The 26,021-nt window shown below is 40.3% G+C and overlaps 1 protein-coding gene across 3 annotated transcripts in view; it reads right to left on the bottom strand.

The window, feature by feature from the left end:
- The window catches only part of CEP44 (centrosomal protein 44), a 245,139-nt gene that overhangs the window by 80,798 nt on the left and 138,320 nt on the right, over positions 1-26,021 (bottom strand). For all 3 annotated transcript variants that reach the window (XM_053703837.1, XM_053703839.1, XM_053703838.1), the window contains one exon: positions 19,862-19,999. In XM_053703837.1, coding sequence (XP_053559812.1) covers positions 19,862-19,999 — 138 coding nt within the window. The remainder of the gene's footprint in view (positions 1-19,861; positions 20,000-26,021) is intronic.

The following is a 26,021-nucleotide window of genomic DNA, read 5'->3' as shown; positions in this document are numbered from 1 at the left end:
AAAACCTCCATGCACAAAGCTACTGAAGGGAATGACTGAGACTGAAGGTTCCGACAGGCTGCAACCAATTTTAAACGTCTCTTCTCTGTTAGAGACAAAGTCATGGATACTGAATCTATCTGGAAACTTAAAAAGGTTACCCTTGTCTGAGGAATCAAAGATCTTTTTGGTAAATTGATCCTCCAACCATGACTTTGAAGAAACAACACCAGTTGATTCGTATGAGATTCTGCAGTACGTAAAGACTGAGCAAGTACCAAGATATCGTCCAAATAAGGAAACACCGCAATACCCCGCTCTCTGATTACAGAGAGTAGGGCACCAAGAACCTTTGAAAAGATTCTTGGAGCTGTCGCTAGGCCAAAAGGAAGAGCAACAAATTGGTAATGCTTGTCTAGAAAAGAGAACCTCAGGAACAGATAGTGATCTGGATGAATCGGAATATGAAGATATGCATCCTGTTAGTCTATTGTGGACATATAATGCTCTTGCTGAACAAAAGGCAGAATAGTCCTAATAGTCACCATTTTGAACGTTGGTATTCTTACATAACGATTCAAACTTTTTTAAATCCAGAACTGGTCTGAATTAATTCTCTTTCTTTGGGACAATGAACAGATTTGAGTAAAACACCAGACCCTGTTCCTGAAAAGGAACCGGCACAATTACCCCAGATAACCCTAGGTCTGAAACACACTTCAGGAAAGCCTAAGCTTTCTCTGGATTCACTGGAATGCGTGAGAGAAAGAAACTTCTCACAGGCGGTCTTACTCTGATACCTATTCTGTACCCCTGAGAGACAATATTCTGGATCCAATGATTTTGGACTGAAATGATCCAAACATCCCTGAAAAATTTTAGTCTGCCCCCTACCAGTTGAGCTGGAATGAGGGCCGCACCTTCATGCGGACTTGGGGGCTTGTTTAGATCTCTTAAATGGCTTGGATTTATTCCAGACTGAGGAAGGCTTCCAATTGGAAACAGATTCCTTAGGGGAAGGATTAGGTTTCTGTTCCTTATTTTGTCGAAAGGAACAAAAACGGTTAGAAGCTTTAAATTTACCCTTAGATTTTTTATCCTGAGGCAAAAAAGCTCCCTTCCCCCCAGTGACAGTTGAAATAATAGAATCCAACTGAGAACCAAATAATTTATTACCTTGGAAAGAAAGAGATAGCAACGTCAATTTAGAAGTCCTATCAGCATTCCAAGATTTAAGCCATAAAGCTCTTCTAGCTAAAATAGCTAAAGACATATGTCTAACATCAATTCTGATTATATAAAAAATGGCATCACAAATGAAATTATAAGCATGTTGAATCAACTTAACAATGCTATACATATTATGATCTGGTACTTGTTGCGCTAAGGTTTCCAACCAAAAAGTTGAAGCAGCTGCAACATCAGCCAAAGAAATAGCAGGCCTAAGAAGATGACCTGAACATAAATAAACCTTCCTTAGATAAGATTCAAGGATCTTTAAAAGAAGTACTATCTTCCGTATAAATAGTAGTACGCTTAGCAAGAGTACAGATGGCCCCACCAACTCTGGGGATCTTTTCCCAAAACTCCAATCTATCAGAAGGCAAAGGATACTGTTTTTTAAACCTTGAAGAAGGAGTAAAAGAAGTACCCAATCTCTTCCATTCCCTAGAAATAGCATCAGGAACTGGAAAAACCTCTGGAATAACTACATGAGGTTAAAAGAACGAATTTAAACGTTTACTAGTTATAATATCAAGAGGACTAGTCTCCTCCATATCTAATGCTATCAACACCTCTTTTAATAAGGAACTAATATACTCCATTTTAAATAAATATGAAGATTTGTCAGTGTCAATATCCGAGGCAGAATCTTCTGAACCAGACAGATCCTCATCAGAGATAGATAAATCGGAATGAAAACCTTTTACGTTTATTAGAAGGCGGCATGGAAGACAAAGCCTTCTGAATGGAATCAGAAACAAATTCTCTCAAATTAACAGGAATATCCTGAACATTAGATGTTGATGGACCAGCAACAGGTAATGAACTACTACTGATAGAAATTTTGTCTGCATGTAAAAGTTTGTCATGACAACTATTACAAACTACAGCCGGAGGAACAGTTACTACGTTTACTAAGTTTACAACAAATGCACTTAGCTTTGGTAGAACCGACATCAGGCAGCAGGATTCCAGTAGTAGATTCTGAGACAGGATCAGATTGAGACATCTTGCAATATGTAAGAGAAAAAACAACATATAAAGCAAAATGATCAATTTCCTTAAATAACAGTTTCAGGAATGGGAAAGAAATGCAAAAAAATAGGCCTCTGGCAACCAGAAGCAAAAAGAAATGAAGTCTTAAATAATGTCAAAAAGTTTGGCGCCAAGTATGACAAAATATTTTTTGGCGCCAAAAACGTCCGCAAACATGAGTCATAGGCGACGCAACCTCGTGAACGAACTCAGCGTCAACTACGACGCCGGAAATGACAAATTTACGTCAACAAATGTAATTACCGCGCCAAAAAAGTCTTGCGCCAAGAATGACGCAATAAATTATAGCATTTTGCGCACTCGCGAGCCTAATACAGACCACAAATTAGAAAAAAAAGTCAATTTTGAAAACTTTAGGTAAGAATTTTTTTTAAAAGCATTCCCCAGATATGAAACTGACAGTCTGCAAAAAGGAAATATACTGATAAACTGGAATCATGGCAAATATAAGTATAAACATATATTTAGAACTTTAAATATAAAGTGCTACACCATAGCTGAGAGTGTCTTAAATAAAAGAAACATACTTACCAAAAGACACTCATCTACATAAAGCAGATAACCAAACCAGTACTGAAATGAGAATCAGCAGAGTTAATGGTATATAAGAGTATATCGTCGATCTGAAAAGGGAGGTAGGAGATGAATCTCTACGACTGATAGCAGAGAACCTATGAAATAGATCCCCGTTAGGATGACCATTGAATTCAATAGGTAATACTCCCTTCACATCCCTCTGACATTCATTGTACTCTGAGAGGAACTGGGCTTCACAAAACCTGAAAAGCGCTTATCAACGTAGAAATCTATCACAAACTTACTTCACCACCTCCATAGGAGGCAAAGTTTGTTAAACTGAATTGTGGGTGTGGTGAGGGGTATATTTATAGGCATTTTGAGGTTTGGGAAACTTTTCCCCTCCTGGTGGGATTGTATACCCCATACGTCACTAGCTCATGGACTCTTGCCAATTACCTGAAAGAAATAAGATTTTACACGGAGTAGTTATGGACTGTGGTTTACAGTCATGGGGCTTCCTGTTTGCCACACCATTTGTTTTTTTGTTCTGGCGCCAGACAGTAAAATAATGCTTTCAAAGCAACAAGGCATATTAGACCATATGTAATTGTTCTGTAATCTTTAGGGTTATCAGATCAGCATAAAGACGCTGCCTTTCAATTCAACTAAGATAACAGCCTTCATGAGCTTGAGGTGTAACAACCTGAAATGGAACAAATTTACAAGGCATCACCTTAGTATTCCTTCCATACATTAAAGTTTGCATCCGTTTTGCAAGCTGTATTTGTGTTGTTCAGATATAGAAACAAATCTTTTTCCTAACCCATGCCTTAAAGGGACATGAAATTAAAATGGTTCATATAAAGCATGAAATTTTAAGAGACTTTTTAATTACTTACATAATCAGTAAGTGCATAAGACAATGCAAAATCAGTTTGAATTTCAAATGAGTTGTAGATTTCTGATAATTTTTAAAGTTAGTTCTATTTCCCTCCACTGCAACATATGATAGCCATAAGCCAATCACAAAATGCATATACATATATTCTGTGATTCTTGCACATGCTCAGTAGTTTGAAATTAGTAGATTTCATATACATGTTAAAGTTTGTTCTATTTCCCTCTATATGCATCATATGATAGCCATAAGCAAATCCGATAATGCATATAAATATATTCTGTGAATCTTGCACATGCTCAGTAGTCTGAATTTTAAATTAGTAGATTTATTATAAATTTTAAAGTTTGTTCTATTTCCCTCCATATGCATCATATGATAGCCATAAGCAAATCAGAAAATGCATATACGTATATTCTGTGAATCTTGCACATGCTCAGTTGGAGCTGGTGCCTCAGAAACTGTGAATATAAAGATTGTGCACATTTAGATAATAGAAGTGATTTGGAAAGTTGTTTAAAATTGTGGGCTCTATCTGAACAATGAAAGTTGAAAACATACTTGTAGGCTCAGGAGAAGCAATGAACTACTAGGAACTACTTGGTGATTGATGACTACTTAAAGGGACATAATACTCATATGCTTAATAACTTGAAATTGATGCAGCATAACTGTAAAAAGCCGACAGGAAAATATCACCTGAGCATCTCTATGTAAAAAAAAAGGATTTTACCTCACAATTTCCTCAGCTCACCAGACTAAGTGCTGAGTAAAAAGTTATACTTCAGTTACTGCCCAGCTGCAGGTAAAAAAAAAATGAAGAAATGAACTGCAGCAAATCAGCATCAACAGTGCTGAGGTCATGCACTCTTTTACTGTGATCTCATGAGATTTCATAGTGAACTTCCTTAAACTGAATAGGGAAATAAAACGAGTGTGCATGAGGCTCACTCCCTTGCAGGTCCCGGGACAGGCATAATGATTTGCTGCTTAAAGTCCTTTACAATAGGGTATGAATACTTAGGACATTTTGAGGTCAAATATCTTTCTTTTTTACATAGAGATCTTGAGGTGATATTTTCTAGTTAGCTTTTTATAGCTATGCTGCATCACTTTCAAGTGTTTCAACATTTGGGTATCATGGGCCTTTAAGTCATTGGCTCATCCAATGTGTTCAGCAGAACATTTTATTTTTACACTTTTATGTCCCTTTAATATGGCATTCTATGAGCATTTCAATAGAAATATTAGTACTATGACCATGTGTATAGTACCGTCTGATGTGCTAACACAAAGGCGGTTTGGCTAGTATGCTCCATGTACATAGTAACCTAGTAGATAAGGTTGAAAAAACATAATTTATGCTTACCTGATAAATTCCTTTCTTCTGTTGTGTGATCAGTCCACGGGTCATCATTACTTCTGGGATATAACTCCTCCCCAACAGGAAATGCAAGAGGATTCACCCAGCAGAGCTGCATATAGCTCCTCCCCTCTACGTCAGTCCCAGTCATTCGACCAAGAATCAACGAGAAAGGAGTAACCAAGGGTGAAGTGGTGACTGGAGTATAATTTAAAAGATATTTACCTGCCTTAAAACAGGGCGGGCCGTGGACTGATCACACAACAGAAGAAAGGAATTTATCAGGTAAGCATAAATTATGTTTTCTTCTGTTATGTGTGATCAGTCCACGGGTCATCATTACTTCTGGGATACCAATACCAAAGCAAAAGTACACGGATGACGGGAGGGATAGGCAGGCTCATTATACAGAAGGAACCACTGCCTGAAGAACCTTTCTCCCAAAAATAGCCTCCGAAGAAGCAAAAGTGTCAAATTTGTAAAATTTGGAAAAAGTATGAAGCGAAGACCAAGTTGCAGCCTTGCAAATCTGTTCAACCGAGGCCTCATTCTTAAAGGCCCAAGTGGAAGCCACAGCTCTAGTGGAGTGAGCTGTAATTCTTTCAAGAGGCTGCTGTCCAGCAGTCTCATAGGCTAAACGTATTATGCTACGAAGCCAAAAAGAGAGAGAGGTAGCAGAAGCTTTTTGACCTCTCCTCTGTCCAGAATAAACGACAAACAGGGAAGAAGTTTGGCGAAAATCTTTAGTTGCCTGCAAGTAGAACTTGAGGGCACGAACTACATCCAAATTGTGTAGAAGACGTTCCTTCTTTGAAGAAGGATTTGGACACAAGGATGGAACAACAATCTCTTGATTGATATTCCTGTTAGTGACTACCTTAGGTAAGAACCCAGGTTTAGTACGCAGAACTACCTTGTCTGAGTGAAAAATCAGATAAGGAGAATCACAATGTAAGGCTGATAACTCAGAGACTCTTCGAGCCGAGGAAATAGCCATTAAAAACAGAACTTTCCAAGATAACAACTTTATATCAATGGAATGAAGGGGTTCAAACGGAACACCCTGTAAAACGTTAAGAACTAAGTTTAAACTCCATGGCGGAGCAACAGCTTTAAACACAGGCTTGATCCTAGCTAAAGCCTGACAAAAGGACTGGACGTCTGGATTTTCTGACAGACGCCTGTGTAACAAGATGGACAGAGCTGAAATCTGTCCCTTTAATGAACTAGCTGATAAACCCTTTTCTAAACCTTCTTGTAGAAAGGACAATATCCTAGCGATCCTAACCTTACTCCAGGAGTAACCTTTGGATTCGCACCAGTATAGGTATTTACGCCATATTTTATGGTAAATCCTTCTGGTAACAGGCTTCCTAGCCTGTATCAGGGTATCAATAACCGACTCAGAAAAACCACGTTTTGATAAAATCAAGCGTTCAATTTCCAAGCAGTCAGCTTCAGAGAAGTTAGATTTTGATGTTTGAATGGACCCTGTATCAGAAGGTCCTGTCTTAGAGGTAGAGACCAAGGCGGACAGGATGACATGTCCACTAGATCTGCAAACCAAGTCCTGCGTGGCCATGCAGGCGCTATTAGAATCACTGATGCTCTCTCCTGTTTGATTTTGGCAATCAATCGAGGAAGCAGCGGGAAGGGTGGAAACACATAAGCCATCCCGAAGTTCCAAGGTGCTGTCAAAGCATCTATCAGAACCGCTCCCGGATCCCTGGATCTGGACCCGTAGTGAGGAAGTTTGGCGTTCTGGCGAGACGCCATGAGATCTATCTCTGGTTTGCCCCAACGTCGAAGTATTTGGGCAAAGACCTCCGGATGAAGTTCCCACTCTCCCGGATGAAAAGTCTGGCGACTCAAGAAATCCGCCTCCCAGTTCTCCACTCCCGGGATGTGGATTGCTGACAGGTGGCAAGAGTGAGACTCTGCCCAGCGAATTATCTTTGATACTTCCATCATTGCTAGGGAGCTTCTTGTCCCTCCCTGATGGTTGATGTAAGCTACAGTCGTGATGTTGTCCGACTGAAACCTGATGAACCCCCGAGTTGTTAATTGGGGCCAAGCCAGAAGGGCATTGAGAACTGCTCTCAATTCCAGAATGTTTATTGGAAGGAGACTCTCCTCCTGATTCCATAGTCCCTGAGCCTTCAGAGAATTCCAGACAGCGCCCCAACCTAGTAGGCTGGCGTCTGTTGTTACAATTGTCCAGTCTGGTCTGCTGAATGGCATCCCCCTGGACAGGTGTGGCCGATAAAGCCACCATAGAAGAGAATTTCTGGTCTCTTGATTCAGATTCAGAGTAGGGGACAAATCTGAGTAATCCCCATTCCACTGACTTAGCATGCACAATTGCAGCGGTCTGAGGTGTAGGCGTGCAAAAGGTACTATGTCCATTGCCGCTACCATTAAGCCGATCACCTCCATGCATTGAGCTACTGACGGGTGTTGAATGGAATGAAGGACACGGCATGCATTTTGAAGCTTTGTTAACCTGTCTTCTGTCAGGTAAATCTTCATTTCTACAGAATCTATAAGAGTCCCCAAGAATGGAACTCTTGTGAGAGGAAAAAGAGAACTCTTCTTTTCGTTCACTTTCCATCCATGCGACCTTAGAAATGCCAGAACTAACTCTGTATGAGACTTGGCAGTTTGAAAGCTTGAAGCTTGTATTAGAATGTCGTCTAGGTACGGAGCTACCGAAATCCCTCGCGGTCTTAGTACCGCCAGAAGGGCACCCAGAACCTTTGTGAAGATTCTTGGAGCCGTAGCCAATCCGAATGGAAGAGCTACAAACTGGTAGTGCCTGTCTAAGAAGGCAAACCTTAGATACCGGTGATGATCTTTGTGAATCGGTATGTGAAGGTAAGCATCTTTTAAATCCACTGTGGTCATGTACTGACCCTTTTGGATCATGGGTAAGATTGTCCGAATAGTTTCCATTTTGAACGATGGAACTCTTAGGAATTTGTTTAGAATCTTTAAATCTAAGATTGGCCTGAAAGTTCCCTCTTTTTTGGGAACCACAAACAGGTTTGAGTAGAACCCTTGTCCTTGTTCCGGCCGCGGAACCGGATGGATCACTCCCATTAATAACAGATCTTGTACACAGCGTAGAAACGCTTCTTTCTTTATCTGGTTTGTTGACAACCTTGACAGATGAAATCTCCCTCTTGGGGGAGATAATTTGAAGTCTAGAAGGTATCCCTGAGATATGATCTCTAGCGCCCAGGGATCCTGAACATCTCTTGCCCAGGCCTGGGCGAAGAGAGAAAGTCTGCCCCCCACTAGATCCGATCCCGGATCGGGGGCTCTCGGTTCATGCTGTCCTTGGGGCAGCAGCAGGTTTCCTGGCCTGCTTGATCTTGTTCCAGGACTGGTTAGGCTTCCAGCCTTGCCTGTAACGAGCCACAGCTCCCTCCTGTTTTGGTGCAGTGGAGGTTGATGCTGCTCCTGTTTTGAAATTCCGAAAGGGACGAAAATTAGACTGTCTAGCCTTAGCTTTGGCTTTGTCTTGAGGTAGGGCGTGGCCCTTACCTCCTGTAATGTCAGCGATAATTTCTTTCAAACCGGGCCCAAATAAAGACTGCCCCTTGAAAGGTATATTAAGTAATTTGGACTTAGAAGTAACATCAGCTGACCAGGATTTTAGCCACAGCGCCCTACGTGCCTGTATGGCGAATCCTGAGTTCTTAGCCGTAAGTTTGGTTAAATGTACTACGGCCTCCGAAATGAATGAATTAGCTAGTTTAAGGACTCTAAGCCTGTCCGTAATGTCGTCTAGCGTAGATGAACTAAGGTTCTCTTCCAGAGACTCAATCCAAAATGCTGCCGCAGCCGTAATCGGCGCGATACATGCAAGGGGTTGCAATATAAAACCTTGTTGAACAAACATTTTCTTAAGGTAACCCTCTAATTTTTTATCCATTGGATCTGAAAAGGCACAGCTATCCTCCACCGGGATAGTGGTACGCTTAGCTAAAGTAGAAACTGCTCCCTCCACCTTAGGGACCGTTTGCCATAAGTCCCGAGTGGTGGCGTCTATTGGAAACATCTTTCTAAATATTGGAGGGGGTGAGAACGGCACACCGGGTCTATCCCACTCCTTAGTAACAATTTCAGTTAGTCTCTTAGGTATAGGAAAAACGTCAGTACTCGCCGGTACCGCAAAGTATTTATCCAACCTACACAGTTTCTCTGGTATTGCAACGGTGTTACAATCATTGAGAGCTGCTAAGACCTCCCCTAGTAATACACGGAGGTTCTCCAATTTAAATTTAAAATTTGAAATATCTGAATCCAATCTGTTTGGATCAGAACCGTCACCCACAGAATGAAGCTCTCCGTCCTCATGCTCTGCAAGCTGTGACGCAGTATCAGACATGGCCCTAGTATTGTCAGCGCACTCTGTTCTCACCCCAGAGTGATCACGCTTGCCTCTTAGTTCTGGTAATTTAGACAAAACTTCAGTCATAACAGTAGCCACATCTTGTAATGTTATCTGTAATGGCCGCCCAGATGTACTAGGCGCCATAATATCACGCACCTCCCGGGCGGGAGATGCAGGTACTGCCGCGTGAGGCGAGTTAGTCGGCATAACTCTCCCCTCGCTGTTTGGTGAAATTTGTTCACATTGTACAGATTGACTTTTATTTAAAGTAGCATCAATACAGTTAGTACATAAATTTCTATTGGGCTCCACCTTGGCATTGGAACAAATGACACAGATATCCTCTTCTGAGTCAGACATGTTTAACACACTAGCAATAAACTTGCAACTTGGTTATAATCTTTTTTAGCAAAAACGTACTGTGCCTCAAAGAGGTACTAAACGATTAAATGACAGTTGAAATAATGAACTGAAAAACAGTTATAGCATCAAACTTTAAAACAACACAACTTTTAGCAAAGGTTTGTTCCCATTAGTAAAATAACCATAATTAAATTTGACATAAAAAATTACAGAGCAACGTTTTTATTCACAGTCAATATAAAATTCTCACAGCTCTGCTGAGAGAATCTACCTCCCTCCAAAGAAGTTTGAAGACCCCTGAGATCTGTCAGAGATGAACCGGATCATGCAGGAAATATAAGAGTAACTGACTTGAATTTTTTGATGCGTAGCAAAGAGCGCCAAAAACGGCCCCTCCCCCTCACACACAGCAGTGAAGAGAAACGAAACTGTCACAATTAAAACCAAACAACTGCCAAGTGGAAAATAATGCCCAAATATTTATTCACTCAGTACCTCAGAAGTGTAAACGATTCTACATTCCAGCAAAAACGTTTAACATGATAAATACTTATTAAAAGGATTAGTGACTTTTAACAGAGTAGTTCCGGTGAAATACCATCCCCAGAATACTGAAGTGTATACATACATGTCATTATAACGGTATGGCAGGATTTTCTCATCAATTCCATTCAGAAAATAAAAACTGCAACATACCTCAATGCAGATTCATCTGCCCGCTGTCCCCTGATCTGAAGCTTTTACCTCCCTCAGATGGCCGAGAACAGCAATATGATCTTAACTACTCCGGTTAAAATCATAGTAAAAAACTCTGGTAGATTCTTCCTCAAACTCTGCCAGAGAAGTAATAACACGCTCCGGTGCTATTGTAAAATAACAAACTTTTGATTGAAGTCATAAAAACTAAGTATAATCACCATAGTCCTCTCACACATCCTATCTAGTCGTTGGGTGCAAGAGAATGACTGGGACTGACGTAGAGGGGAGGAGCTATATGCAGCTCTGCTGGGTGAATCCTCTTGCATTTCCTGTTGGGGAGGAGTTATATCCCAGAAGTAATGATGACCCGTGGACTGATCACACATAACAGAAGAAAAGACCGAAGTCCATCGAGTTCAACCTATACAAATCTAAAATACTTACAAAAAGCTCCAGTTAAGCTTAAATAACCCCATTAAAATGTGACCCATTTAATACTAGCAATCATATCCATGAATTTTGTTTATATACAGAAATTTATCCAGACTATTTTTAAATGTATCTATGGTATTGGCATTCACTACCTCCTTTGGTAATGAGTTCCACAATTTTATTGCTCTTACAGTGAAAAAACGTTTTCGTTGCAGGAGAATAAATCTCCTTTCCTCCAACCTTAAATTATGACCTCTTGTCAGAAACAATTTTCTTGGAATAAACAGAGCTTCTGCCATCTCTGTATATGGGCCTTGAATATATTTATATAAAGTAATCATGTCACCTCTAAAGAAAACAGACCTAGTTTGGCTAGCCTCTCCTCAATTTCTCCAATCCCCTTATTATCTTTGTGGCCCTTCTCTGAACTTTTTCTAGTTCTGCAATATCTTTTTTAGCAATCGGTCCCCAGAACTGCACTCCAAACTCAAGGTGAGGTCTTACCAGGGCTTTATATAATGACAGAATTTTGCTTTCCTCCCTTGAATCAATGCCTCTTTTAATACATGCAAGTATCTTATTAGCCTTTGAAGCCGCTGCCCTGCATTGTGCACCCCATCTTTAGCTTGTTATCTATTACTAATCCCAAATCCCTTTTCTCCTGTGTTTGGCTAAGTCTTGTCCCATTTAAAAAATACGTAGCCTGCTTATTTTTACATCCAAAATGTAGAACCTTGCATTTTTCCGTATTAAATCTCATATTCCATTCACTTGCCCATAGTTCTAATTTTAGCAAATCCCTTTGTAAAGAGAGTTCGTTCTGCTCTAACCTAATGACCTTACTTAACTTAGTATCATCTGCAAAAATAGAGATGTTGCTATTTAATCCTTGCTCCAAGTCATTTATAAAAATATTAAAAAGAACAGGGCCCAGTACTGATCCCTGGGGGACGCCACTGATTACCTTTGTCCATTCTGAGTATGATCCATTTACTACTACTCGTTGCTCCCTATCTTTTATCCAATTATTTATCCATGTACAATTCATTTTGACCTATCAGCAAGTATGTGCGCTCTTTTCAATAAAAAACATAATTTATGCTTACCTGATAAATTTATTTCTCTTGTAGTGTATCCAGTCCACTGATCATCCATTACTTATGGGATATTCTCCTTCCCAACAGGAAGTTGCAAGAGGATCACCCACAGCAGAGCTGCTATATAGCTCCTCCCCTAACTGTCATATCCAGTCATTCGACCGAAAACAAACAGAGAAAGGAGAAACCATAGGGTGCAGTGGTGACTGTAGTTTAATTAAAATTTAGACCTGCCTTAAAAGGACAGGGCGGGCCGTGGACTGGATACACTACAAGAGAAATAAATTTATCAGGTAAGCATAAATTATGTTTATCCAGTCCACGGATCATTCATTACTTATGGGATACCAATACCAAAGCTAAAGTACACGGATGATGGGAGGGACAAGGCAGGATTAAGCGGAAGGAACCACTGCCTGAAGAACCTTTCTCCCAAAAACAGCCTCCGAAGAAGTAAAAGTATCAAATTTGTAAAATTTGGAAAAAGTGTGAGGCGAAGACTTCAGAGGCCTCATTTTTAAAGGCCCAGGTGGAAGCCACAGCTCTAGTAGAATGAGCTGTAATCCTTTCAGGGGGCTGCTGTCCAGCAGTCTCATAGGCTAGGCGTATTATGCTCCGAAGCCAAAAGGAAAGAGAGGTTGCCAAAGCTTTTTGACCTCTCCTCTGTCCAGAGTAAACGACAAAAAGGGTAGATGTTTGACGAAAATCTTTAGTACCTTGTAAGTAAAACTTCAAGGCATGGACTACGTCCAGATTATGTAAAAAACGTTCCTTCTTTGAAGAAGGATTAGGACACAATGATGGAACAACAATCTCTTGATTTATATTCTTGTTAGAAACCACCTTAGGTAAAAACCCAGGTTTGGTACGCAGGACTACCTTATCTGCATGAAAAATCAGATAAGGAGAATCACATTGTAAGGCAGATAGCTCAGAGACTCTCCGAGCCGAGGAAATAGCCATCAAAAACAGAACTTTCCAAGATAAAAGTTTAATATCAATGGAATGAAGGGGTTCCAACGTTACTCCTTGAAGAACCTTAAGAACCAAGTTTAAGCTCCACGGGGGAGCAACAGGTTTAAACACAGGCTTAATTCTAACCAAAGCCTGGCAAAATGCCTGGACGTCTGGAACCTCTGCCAGACGCTTGTGCAAAAGAATAGACAGAGCAGAAATCTGTCCCTTTAAGGAACTAGCTGATAATCATTTGTCCAAGCCCTCTTGGAGAAAAGACAATATTCTAGGAATCCTAACCTTACTCCATGAGTAATTCTTGGATTCACACCAATAAAGATATTTACTCCATATCTTGTGGTAGATTTTCCTGGTAACAGGCTTTCGTGCGTGTATTAAAGTATCAATGATTGACTCGGAGAAGCCACGCTTTGATAGAATCAAGCGTCCAATCTCCATGCAGTCAGTCTCAGAGAAATTAGATTTGGATGATTGAAAGGACCTTGTATCAGAAGGTCCTGTCTTAGAGGCAGAGTCCATGGTGGAAAGGATGACATGTCCACTAGGTCTGCATACCAAGTCCTGCGTGGCCACGCAGGTGCTATCAGAATCACCGATGCTCTCTCCTGTTTGATTTTGGCAATCAGTCGAGGGAGCAGAGGAAACGGTGGAAACACATAAGCCAGGTTGAAGAACCAAGGCGCTGCTAGAGCATCTATCAGCGTCGCTTCTGGGTCCCTGGACCTGGATCCGTAACAAGGAAGCTTGGCGTTCTGGTGAAACGTCATGAGATCCAACTCTGGTTTGCCCCAACGATGAATCAACTGAGCAAACACCTCCGGATGGAAAGTCTGACGACTTAGAAAATCCGCCTCCCAGTTCTCCACGCCTGGGATATGGATTGCTGACAGGTGGCAAGAGTGGTACTCTGCCCAGCGAATTATATTTGAGATTTCTAACATCGCTAGGGAACTCCTGGTTCCCCCTTGATGGTTGATGTAAGCCACAGTCGTGATGTTGTCCGACTGAAATCTGATGAACCTCAGTGTTGCTGAGGCCAAGCCAGAAGATCATTGAATATCGCTCTTAACTCCAGAATATTTATTGGAAGGAGTTTCTCCTCCTGAGTCCACGATCCCTGTGCCTTCAGGGAATTCCAGACTGCACCCCAACCTAGAAGGTTGGCATCTGTTGTTACAATTGTCCAATCTGGCCTGCGAAAGGTCATACCCTTGGACAGGTGTACCCAAGACAACCACCAGAGAAGAGAATCTCTGGTCTCTTGATCCAGATTTAGCAGAGGGGACAAATCTGTGTAATCCCCATTCCACTGACTCAGCATGCATAATTGCAGCGGTCTGAGATGAAGGCGCGCAAATGGCACTATGTCCATTGCCGCTACCATTAAGCCGATTACCTCCATACACTGAGCTACCGAAGGGCGCGGAATGGAGTGAAGAACACGGCAAGCATTTAGAAGTTTTGATAACCTGGACTCAGTCAGGTAAATTTTCATTTCTACAGAATCTATAAGAGTCCCTAAGAAGGAGACTCTTGTGAGTGGGGATAGAGAACTCTTTTTCCTCGTTCACTTTCCACCCGTGCGACCTCAGAAATGCCAGAACTATCTCTGTATGAGACTTGGCAACTTGAAAGCTTGACGCCTGTATCAGGATGTCGTCTAGACACGGAGCCACCGCTATGCCTCGCGGTCTTAGAACCGCCAGAAGTGAGCCCAGAACCTTTGTAAAGATTCTCGGGGCTATAGCCAACCCGAAGGGAAGAGCTACAAATTGGTAATGCCTGTCTAGAAAGGCAAACCTTAGAAACCGATGATGATCTTTGTGAATCGGTATGTGAAGGTAGGCATCCTTTAAGTCCACTGTGGTCATGTACAGACCTTCTTGGATCATGGGTAGGATGGTCCGAATAGTTTCCATTTTGAAAGATGGAACTCTGAGGAATTTGTTTAAGATCTTTAGATCCAAAATTGGTCTGAAGGTTCCCTCTTTTTTGGGAACCACAAACAGATTCAAATAAAAACCCTGTCCTTGTGCTGTCCGCGGAACTGGATGGATCACTCCCATAACTAGGAGGTCTTGCACACAGAGTAGGAATGCCTCTTTCTTTATCTGATTTGCAGATAGCCTTGAGAGATGAAATCTCCCTTGTGGAGGGGAAGCTTTGAAGTCCAGAAGATATCCCTGAGATATGATCTCCAACGCCCAGGGATCCTGAACATCTCTTGCCCACGCCTGGGCGAAGAGAGAAAGTCTGCCCCCTACTAGATCCGTCGCCGGATAAGGGGCCGTTCCTTCATGCTGTCTTAGAGGCAGCAGCAGGCTTTCTGGCCTGCTTGCCTTTGTTCCAGGACTGGTTAGCTTTCCAGGCCTGCTTAGATTGAGCAAAAGTTCCCTCTTGTTTTGATGCGGAGGAAGTTGATGCTGCACCTGCCTTGAAATTTTGAAAGGCTTGAAAATTAGACTGTTTGGCCTTTGCTTTGGCCCTGTCCTGAGGAAGGGTGTGACCCTTACCTCCAGTAATGTCAGCAATAATTTCCTTCAAACCAGGCCCGAATAAGGTCTGCCCCTTGAAAGGAATGTTGAGTAATTTAGACTTCGAAGTCACGTCAGCTGACCAGGATTTAAGCCATAGTGCCCTACGCGCTTGGATGGCGAATCCGGAATTCTTAGCCGTTAGTTTAGTCAAATGAACAATGGCATCAGAAACAAATGAGTTAGCTAGCTGAAACATAGAAACATAGAATTTGACGGTAGATAAGAACCAAAAAGGCCCATCAAGTCTACCCATATTACATGTTACTTTTTCCTTAGGATAGCCTTATGCATGTCCCAGGCATTTTTAAATTCCTTTACAGTCTTTGTGTTTACCACCTCAAATGGAAGTTTATTCCATGAATCCACCACCCTTTCTGTAAAAAAATGCTTCCTCAAATTTCTCCTGAATCTACTACCCTCTAACTTTAGATTGTGACCCCTTGTTTTGGCATTTATTTTTTTGTGAAAAATGCTTTCAGCTTCTATTTTATTAAGTCCCTTCATATATTTGAAGGTTTCTATCATGTCACCTCTTTCCCTTCTATCCTCTAAACTATACATATTTAGATCATAGAGTCTTTCTTTGTATGTTTTATATTTTAGACCATGTACCATTTTAGTAGCCCTCCTTTGGACAGCTTCTAGTTTATTTATATCTGTCTTAAGATATGGTCTCCAGAACTGTACACAGTATTCCATATTTGGTCTAACTAATGATCTGTAAAGTGGCATAAGAACCTTGCTATTTCTGCTAATAAAACCTCTTCCAATGCAACCAAGCATTTGACTGGCCTTGCTGGCTGCACTGCGGCATTGTGTACCAAATTTTAAATCATCTGAAATAATAATTCCCAAATCCCTTTCTTCTTTAATTACAGTCAGTAATGTACCATTGAGACTATAATTGGCCTTTGGGTTTTTGGATCCTGTATGCATAATTTTGCTCTTGGTAATATTAAATTTCAGATCCCATTTATTTGACCAGTCCTCTAGTTTATTAATATCACAGTTCATTTGATCAACTCCTCCTGGAACATCTACCCTGTTACAAATTTTTGTATCATAAGCAAACAAGCAAACCTTCCCCTTAAGCCCACTTCCAATATCACTTATGAACATGTTAAACAAAACAGGCCCAAGAACTGACCCTTGGGGAACACCACTAGTAACTGATGCCTCATTTGAATGTACTCCATTAATTGAAACTCTCTGTCGTCTATCTTTAAGCCAGCATTCTACCCACTTAACAATCTTAGCATCTATTCCAAGGCAATACATTTTGTGAATAAGTTTGTTGTGTGGGACGGTGTCAAATGCTTTGCTAAAGTCTAGATATGCAACATCTACGGCTCCTCCCTGGTCTATTATTTTAGTTACATGGTCAAAGAAATCAATTAGATTAGTCAGGCATGATCTTCCAGCAGTGAAACCATGCTGTCCTTTGTCTTCTAAGTTGTTTGTCTGAATGAAAGATACAAGTCTTTCCTTTAAAAGAGTTTCCATTAATTTCCCTGCAATTGAGGTCAAACTGACTGGCCTATAGTTAGCAGAATCTTCCCTACTACCCTTTTTATGAAGAGGGACTACATTGGCAATTTTCCAGTCTTTTGGAACAACTCCTGTTAGAAGTGACTGATTAAATAAATCAGCTAATGGAGTAGCTATTACGGATCGAAGTTCTTTTAGAACTCTTGGATGAATATTATCTGGACCCACAGCCTTATTAACTTTTATTTTTGATAAAGCCCTTGAAACCTCTTCCTCTGTAAAAAGAAAAGTACTACTCACATTATTATTTACAGTAACATCCCTTAATAGAATCTCACTATCTTTACCATCTGTTGTAAAGACTGAACAAAAGTAATCATTTAAACAGTTTGCTATTTGTTTATCTTCTTCCAATACTCTATCCTCATTCTTGAGTCTAACTATCCCTCTGTTAGTTTTTCTCTTTTCACTAATATATCTAAAGAAGGTTTTGTCACCGTTTTTTACAGATTGTGCTATTTTCTCTTCTGCATCAGCTTTAGCCTTTCTGATTAACTGCTTTGTCATCTTTTGATGGGTTCTCCATTTTTCTTTATCCTCTTCTGAGCCAGTGAGTTTGAATTTTTTATAGACTGTCTTTTTTGTCTTAACTGCATGTGCTACTTCTCTTGAAAACCATATTGGGAAGTGTTCTAAGCTTGTCAATAATTTCAGTCAATGGAGCTGTATGGATGGCCTCTTCCAGGGCCTCAAACCAGAATGCCGCTGTGGCCGTGACAGGGGCTGTAAAATAAAACCTTGTTGAATAAACATTTTCTTAAGGTAACCCTCCAATTTTTTATCCATTGGATCTGAAAAAGCACAACTGTCCTCAACCGGGATAGTAGTACGCTTTGCTAAAGTAGAAACTGCTCCCTCCACCTTAGGGACAGTCTGCCATAAGTCCCGTGTAGTGGCGTCTATTGGAAACATTTTTCTAAATATAGGAGGTGGGGAAAAAGGCACACACTGTCTATCCCACTCCTTGCTAATAATTTCTGTAAGCCTTTTAGGTATAGGAAAAACATCAGTACACACCGGTACCGCATAGTATTTATCCAGCCTACACAATTTCTCTGGTACTGCAACTGTGTTACAGTCATTCAGAGCAGCTAATACCTCCCCAAGCAACACACGGAGGTTCTCAAGCTTAAATTTAAAATTAGAAATCTCTGAATCAGGATTTCCCGAATCAGAGATGTCACCCACAGACTGAAGCTCTCCGTCCTCATGATCTGCATATTGTGACGCAGTATCAGACATGGCCCTTACAGCATCTGCGCGCTCTGTATTTCTCCTAACCCCAGAGCAATCACGCTTGCCTCTTAATTCAGGCAACCTGGATAATACCTCTGACAGGGTATTATTCATGATTGCAGCCATGTCCTGCAAGGTAATCGCTATGGGCGTCCCTGATGTAATTGGCGCCATATTAGCGTGCATCCCCTGAGCGGGAGGCGAAGGGTCTGACACGTGGGGAGAGTTAGTCGGCATAACTTCCCCCTCGTCAGAATCTTCTGGTGATATTTCTTTTACAGTTAAAGACTGATCTTTACTGTTTAAGGTGAAATCAATACATTTAGTACACATTCTCCTATGGGGCTCCACCATGGCTTTCAAACATAATGAACAAGTAGTTTCCTCTGTGTCAGACATGTTTAAACAGACTAGCAATGAGACTAGCAAGCTTGGAAAACACTTTAAACAAGTTTACAAGCAATATAAAAAACGTTACTGCACCTTTAAGAAACACAAATTTTGTCAAAATTTGAAATCACAGTGAAAAAAGGCAGTTACACTAACAAAATGTTTACAGTGTATGTAACAAGTTAGCAGAGCATTGCACCCACTTGCAAATGGATGATTAACCCCTTAATACCCAAAAAATAATAAAAGACAAAAACGTTTTTTACCGCTTTTTACCTCCCTCAAAAACGACTTTGAAGCCTTTTGAGCCCACCAGAGATGTCCTGGATCATGCAGGAAGAAGCTGGATGTCTGTGTCTGTAATTTTTGCTGTGCAAAAAAACGGCAAAATAGGCCCCTCCCACTCATATTACAACAGTGGAAAGCCTAAGGAAATTGTTTCTAGGCCAAATTCAAGCCAGCCATGTGGAAAAAAACTAGGCCCCAATAAGTTTTATCACCAAATACATATAAAAACGATTAAACATGCCAGCAAACGTTTTATATTACATTTTTATAAGATGATACCAGTCGCTCTCACTGCATTTAAGGCTTTACTTACATTAGTTCGGTATCAGCAGCATTTTCTAGCAAATTCCATCCCTAGAAAAATATTAACAGCACATAACTTATTGCAGGAAAACCTGCACGCCATTCCCTCTCTGAAGTTACCTCACTCCTCAGAATATGTGAGAACAGCCATGGATCTTAGTTACTTCTGCTAAGATCATAGAAAACGCAGGCAGATTCTTCTTCTAAATACTGCCTGAGATAAACAGTACACTCCGGCACCATTTAAAAATAACAAACTTTTGATTGGAGAATAAACTAAGTATAAAACACCACACTCCTCTTACGACCTCCATCTTGGTTGAGGCTTGCAAGAGAATGACTGGATATGACAGTTAGGGGAGGAGCTATATAGCAGCTCTGCTGTGGGTGATCCTCTTGCAACTTCCTGTTGGGAAGGAGAATATCCCATAAGTAATGGATGATCCGTGGACTGGATACACTTAACAAGAGAAATACAGGTTCTATTTTTTTTTGGGGGGGGGGACACAAGCATTGATAACAAATTCTCAATATTTCTTAAGAACAAGAAAATACCAAAGGTTCACAGTGAACTTCAGTTTCATTATCAGGCAAGGTAACATCATCTCTGTCTACATAGATTGGATTAGATAGGTCAGTAAATGATTTCGGAGGACAATCAATTCCTGTGTGACGTTCCACTAGTGGCTTTATCTGGGGGGGAACAAAAAAACAAACTATGAATATACAGTATTGTACATTATTCAATTTTCTATCAAAAACTTCAATATAGATTTCCAATTAAACATCCTTTAGAAGTTTATCTGATTTACCTACAAAAATTCCCTTAGACTTTAATGGTGAAATTTATAGAAAAATCATTAAATAAACTTTTCTAAAGGATTGTGATCAAACCCATTATTACTTTAATAATAATCTAAAAAAACTTTACAAAAAAGGAGATGCGGGCAAAGGATCGACAGCCTGTTTTCCATAATGAAATGGTATTAAAAAGAAGCATCTTTGTAAAGTTGTAAAGACTGAAAGTGCTAGTTTTTAAGATTATTTTTAGATGCTGGGCTTTAAATCAGTAAACTTTACAATCACTTTAAAAAGAAACATAAGGTAGATCCCAAAGAGATATTCGGGAATCTTGAAAGGGACAGTATACACCAAAATTGTTATTGTTTAAAAAGATAGATAACGCCTTAACTACCCATTCCCCAGCTTCGTTCAATCAACATTGTTAAATTAATATACTTTATAACATTTAAACCTCTAAATTTCTGCCTGTTTCTAAGCTACTACAGACAGCCTCTTATAACATGCTTTTGTATTCGATTTTCACAACAAGAGAGACTGCTAATTCATGTGGGCCATATAGATAAAATTGTGCTCAATCCCGAAGTTGTGCACGACACAGCACTTATAGGCTAAAATTAAAGACAATAGATAATAAATAGCCATGTTATAAGGGGACTGTCAGAAGAGGCTTATATACAAGGTAGTCACAGAGGTAAAAAGTATATTAATATAACTGTGTTGGTTATGCAAAACTGGGGAATGGGTAATAAAGGGATTATCTATCTTTTTAAACAATAAAAATGTTGAAGTTGTCTGTCCCTTTAAATAATTTAAGGCATAAAACTTATGTTACTGAATTATTGGGGACAAAATAAAATTGGTTCAAGAGCAAAACAGAAGGCTTTGGTAAGAATCAGAATACTATAAAAGTTCAGACTCTGAAATAGATTGGGATAGGTAGCAATGAAGGGAGCAATTACAAACCATTTTATTCAATTCCCTAATAGCCAGGACAAAATGTTACTCGCCACTTCTATTCATACCCACTACTTCAATTCAATTTAGCAATATCAGCGCAGGCAAAAGTGCACTGGTATTACAAGTGAGGTACAATGCGAACGCGACCTCGCATTTCACAGAAGCTTTGTGCTCACGAGCGCACGCTTCTATAGGCTCCAATGGGAGCCTCGTTCTCATGCAGTCACACGTGGCATGAGAACTAGCACAGCGAAGGGGGCAAGTCACGAAGCGATGGGCAGCAATTTTAAATATATATGTATATAAGACACAAAGAATTCTACTGTAACTCTACTTCTTTCTACTCACCTTGATAACCTTAAAGGGTCAAGTAAAAAAAAAAACAAAAAAAATTCATGTTTTAAATAGGGATTGTAATTTTAAACAAGTTTCCAATTTACTTTTATCACCAATTTTGCCTTGTTCTCTTGGTATTCTTAGTTGAAAGCTAAACCTAGGAAGGCTCATATAATAATTTCAAAGCCCTTGGTGGCCGCCTCTGATCACATGCTTTTTTATTTTATTTTCACAACAGGGGAGAGCTAGTTCATGTAAACAATATAGATAACATTGTGATCATGCCTGTGAATTGTGGCACACACTGCAATAATCGGCTAAAATGAAAGTCAATAGATAATAAATAAAATGGCATATGATCAGGGGGCTGTCAGAACATGCTTAGATACAAGGTAATCACAGAGGTAAAAAGTATATTAATATAACTGTGTTGGTTATGCAAAACTGGGGAATGGGTAATAAAGGGATTATCTATCTTTTAAAACAACACAAATTCTGATGTTGACTGTCCCTTTAAGTAAATCATCTACTTTTATGTTAAAAAACAAAAATATATGCTTACCTGATAAATTTATTTCTCTTGTGGTGTATCCAGTCCACGGGTTCATCCATTACTTGTGGGATATTCTCCTTCCCAACAGGAAGCTGCAAGAGGACACCCACAGCAGAGCTGTCTATATAGCTCCTCCCCTAACTGCCACCCCCAGTCATTCGACCGAAGACAAGCAAGAAAAAAGGAGAAACTATAGGGTGCAGTGGTGACTGTAGTTTAAAAATAAAAAACACCTGCCTTAAAATGACAGGGTGGGCCGTGGACTGGATAAATAAATTGATCAGGTAAGCATAAATTTTGTTTTCTCTTGTAAAGGTGTATCCAGTCCACGGGTTCATCCATTACTTGTGGGATACCAATACCAAAGCTTTAGGACACGGATGAAGGGAGGGACAAGGCAGGAACTTAAACGGAGGGCACCACTGCCTGTAAGACCTTTCTCCCAAAAATAGCCTCCGAGGAAGCAAAAGTATCGAATTTGTAGAATTTAGAAAAGGTATGAAGTGAAGACCAAGTCGCCGCCTTACAAATCTGTTCAACAGAGGCCTCATTTTTAAAAGCCCATGTGGAAGCCACCGCTCTAGTGGAATGAGTTGTAATTCTTTCAGGAGGCTGCTGGCCAGCAGTCTCATAAGCTAAGCGGATTAAGCTTCTCAGCCAAAAAGAAAGAGAAGTTGACGAAGCCTTCTGGCCTCTCCTCTGTCCAGAGTAGACAACAAACAAAGCAGATGTTTGACGAAAATCCTTCGTAGCTTGTAAATAAAACTTTAAAGCACGAACCACATCAAGATTGTGTAATAGACGTTCCTTCTTAGAGGAAGGATTATGACATAATGAAGGAACAAGGATCTCCTGATTGATATTCTTATTAGATACCATTTTAGGAAGAAACCCAGGTTTGGTACGTAAAACTACCTTATCTGCATGGAAAATCAGATAAGGGGAATCACACTGTAAGCTTTTACAACCATTTGTGCCATAATTGCACAAGCTGTTTGTAAATAATTTCAGTGAGAAACCTAAAGTTTGTGAAAAAGTGAACGTTTTTTTATATTTGATCGCATTTGGCGGTGAAATGGTGGCATGAAATATACCAAAATGGGCCTAGATCAATACTTTGGGTTGTCTACTACACTTAACTAAAGCTAAAATTAAAATTAACCCTACAAACTCCCTACAAGCTACCTAATTAACCCCTTTACTGCTGGGCATAATACATGTGTGGTGCACAGCTGCATTTAGGGGCCTTCTAATTACCAAGAAGCAACACCAAAGCCATATATGTCTGCTATTTCTGAACAAAGGGGATCCCAGAGAAGCTATTACAACCATTTGTGTCACAATTGCACAAGCTGTTTGTAAATAATTTCAGTGAGAAACCTAAAATTGTGAAAAATTAAATTTTTGTTTTTCATTTGATCGCATTTGGCGGTGAGCTGGTGGCATGAAATATACCAAGATGGGCCTAGATCAATACTTTGGGATGTCTTCTAAAAAAAAAATATATACATGTTAAGGGATATTCAGGGATTCCTGAAAGATATCAGTGTCCCAATGTAACTAGCGCCAATATTGAAAAAACTAAATTTATGCTTACCTGATAAATTACTTTCTTTTACGATATGACGAGTCCACGGATTTCATCCTTAATTGTGGGATATTAACCTCCTGCTAACAGGAAGTGGCAAAGATCACAAAAGCAGAGCTGTATATAGCCCCTCCCCTTCCCCTCCACCCTCAGTCATTCAGCCGAAGATATAGGAAGAGAAAAAGGAAAGGCTAAAAGGTGCAGAGGTGACTGAAGTTTAAAAAAAAAATAAAAGAACAGGGTTGGCCGTGGACTCGTCATATCGTAAAAGAAAGCAATTTATCAGGTAAGCATAAATTTAGTTTTCTTTTACAAAGATATGACGAGTCCACGGATTTCATCCTTACTTGTGGGAAACCAATACCAAAGCAATAGGACAAGAATCAAAGGGAGGGACAAGACAGGAACCTAAACGGAAGGTACCACTGCTTGAAGAACCTGTCTCCCAAAGATAGCCTCAGAAGAAGCAAAAGTAACAAATGTGTAAAATTTTGAAAAAGTGTGAAGGGACGACCAAGTCGCAGCCTTACAAATCTGTTCAACAGATGCACAGCCCTAGTAGAATGAGCCGTAATTCTTTCAGGAGGCTGCTGTCCAGCAGTCTCATATGCCAGGCGGATGATACTTCTCAGCCAAAAAGAAAGAGAGGTAGCCGTAGCTTTCTGACCTCTACGCTTTCCAGAATAAAACAATGAATAATGAAGATGATTGACGGAAATCCTTGGTTGCCTGTAAGTAAAACTTTAAGGCACGGACCACGTCCAAGTTATGTAAAAGAAAGAGAGGTAGCCATAGCTTTCTGACCTCTACGCTTTCCAGAATAAAACAATGAATAATGAAGATGATTGACGGAAATCCTTGGTTGCCTGTAAGTAAAACTTTAAGGCACGGACCACGTCCAAGTTATGTAACAGACGCTCCTTCTTAGAAGAAGGATTAGGACACAAGGAAGGAACAACAATTTCCTGATTAATATTCTTATTCGAAACAACCTTAGGAAGGAACCCAGGTTTGGTACGTAAAACCACCTTACCAGAATGAAATATGAAATAAGGTGAATCACACTGTAATACTGAAAGCTCAGAAACTCTTCGAGCAGAAGAAATAGCAACCAAAAACAGAACTTTCCAAGATAATAGTTTAATATCTATGGAATGCATAGGTTCAAACGGAACCCCTTGCAGAACTCGAAGAACTAAATTCAAACTCCAGTGAGAAGTAATAGGTCTAAATACAGGCTTAATTCTAGATAGAGCCTGACAAAAAGCCTGAACATCTGATACATTTGCCAAACGTTTGTGAAACAGAATTGACAAAACTGAAATTTGTCCCTTTAAGGAACTTGCTGATAACCCTTTCTCCAATCCTTCTTGGAGAAAAGACAAAATCCTAGGAATCCTAACTTAACTCCATGAGTAACCCTTGGATTCACACCAATAAAGATATTTACGCCATATCTTATGATAGATAGTTGCAGAGAAATTAGATTTGGATGTGGGAAAGGACCTTGAATGAGAAGGTCCTGTCTCAGCGGAAGTTTCCACGGTGGCAGAGAGGACATGTCCACTAGATCCGCATACCAAGTCCTGCGTGGCCACACAGGTGCTATCAGGATCACTGAAGCTCTCTCCTGTTTGATTCGAGCAATAAAAACCTCAAGCATAAAACCAATAAGTTTTAAGTGCCAAAAATAAAAAACATAAAACATTGTTTTTTATATTGTCTCCCATGTCACATAATGCCCAAATATTAACTAATGATAAATAGAAAAACAGAATTTATGTTTACCTGATAAATTTCTTTCTCCTACGGTGTATCCGGTCCACGGCTTCATCCTTACTTGTGGGATATTCTCAATCCCTACAGGAAGTGGCAAAGAGAGCACACAGCAGAGCTGTCCATATAGCTCCCCTCAGGCTTCGCCCCCCCCAGTCATTCGACCAACGGTTAGGAGAAAAAGGAGAACCATAGGGTGCAGTGGTGACTGTAGTTTACAAAAAACAGAATTTATGTTTACCTGATAAATTACTTTCTCCAACGGTGTGTCCGGTCCACGGCGTCATCCTTACTTGTGGGATATTCTCCTCCCCAACAGGAAATGGCAAAGAGCCCAGCAAAGCTGGTCACATGATCCCTCCTAGGCTCCGCCTTCCCCAGTCATTCGACCGACGTAAAGGAGGAATATTTGCATAGGAGAAACCATATGATACCGTGGCGACTGTAGTTAAAGAAAATAAATTATCAGACCTGATTAAAAAACCAGGGCGGGCCGTGGACCGGACACACCGTTGGAGAAAGTAATTTATCAGGTAAACATAAATTCTGTTTTCTCCAACATAGGTGTGTCCGGTCCACGGCGTCATCCTTACTTGTGGGAACCAATACCAAAGCTTTAGGACACGGATGAAGGGAGGGAGCAAATCAGGTCACCTAGATGGAAGGCACCACGGCTTGCAAAACCTTTCTCCCAAAAATAG

Source organism: Bombina bombina, chromosome 2 (genome assembly GCF_027579735.1).
Source record: "Bombina bombina isolate aBomBom1 chromosome 2, aBomBom1.pri, whole genome shotgun sequence".
In the NCBI taxonomy this organism is placed as follows: Eukaryota; Metazoa; Chordata; class Amphibia; order Anura; family Bombinatoridae; genus Bombina; species Bombina bombina.
The sequence above is the reverse complement of the archived record's forward strand: the minus strand, read 5'-3'. Positions and strand labels throughout refer to the sequence as shown.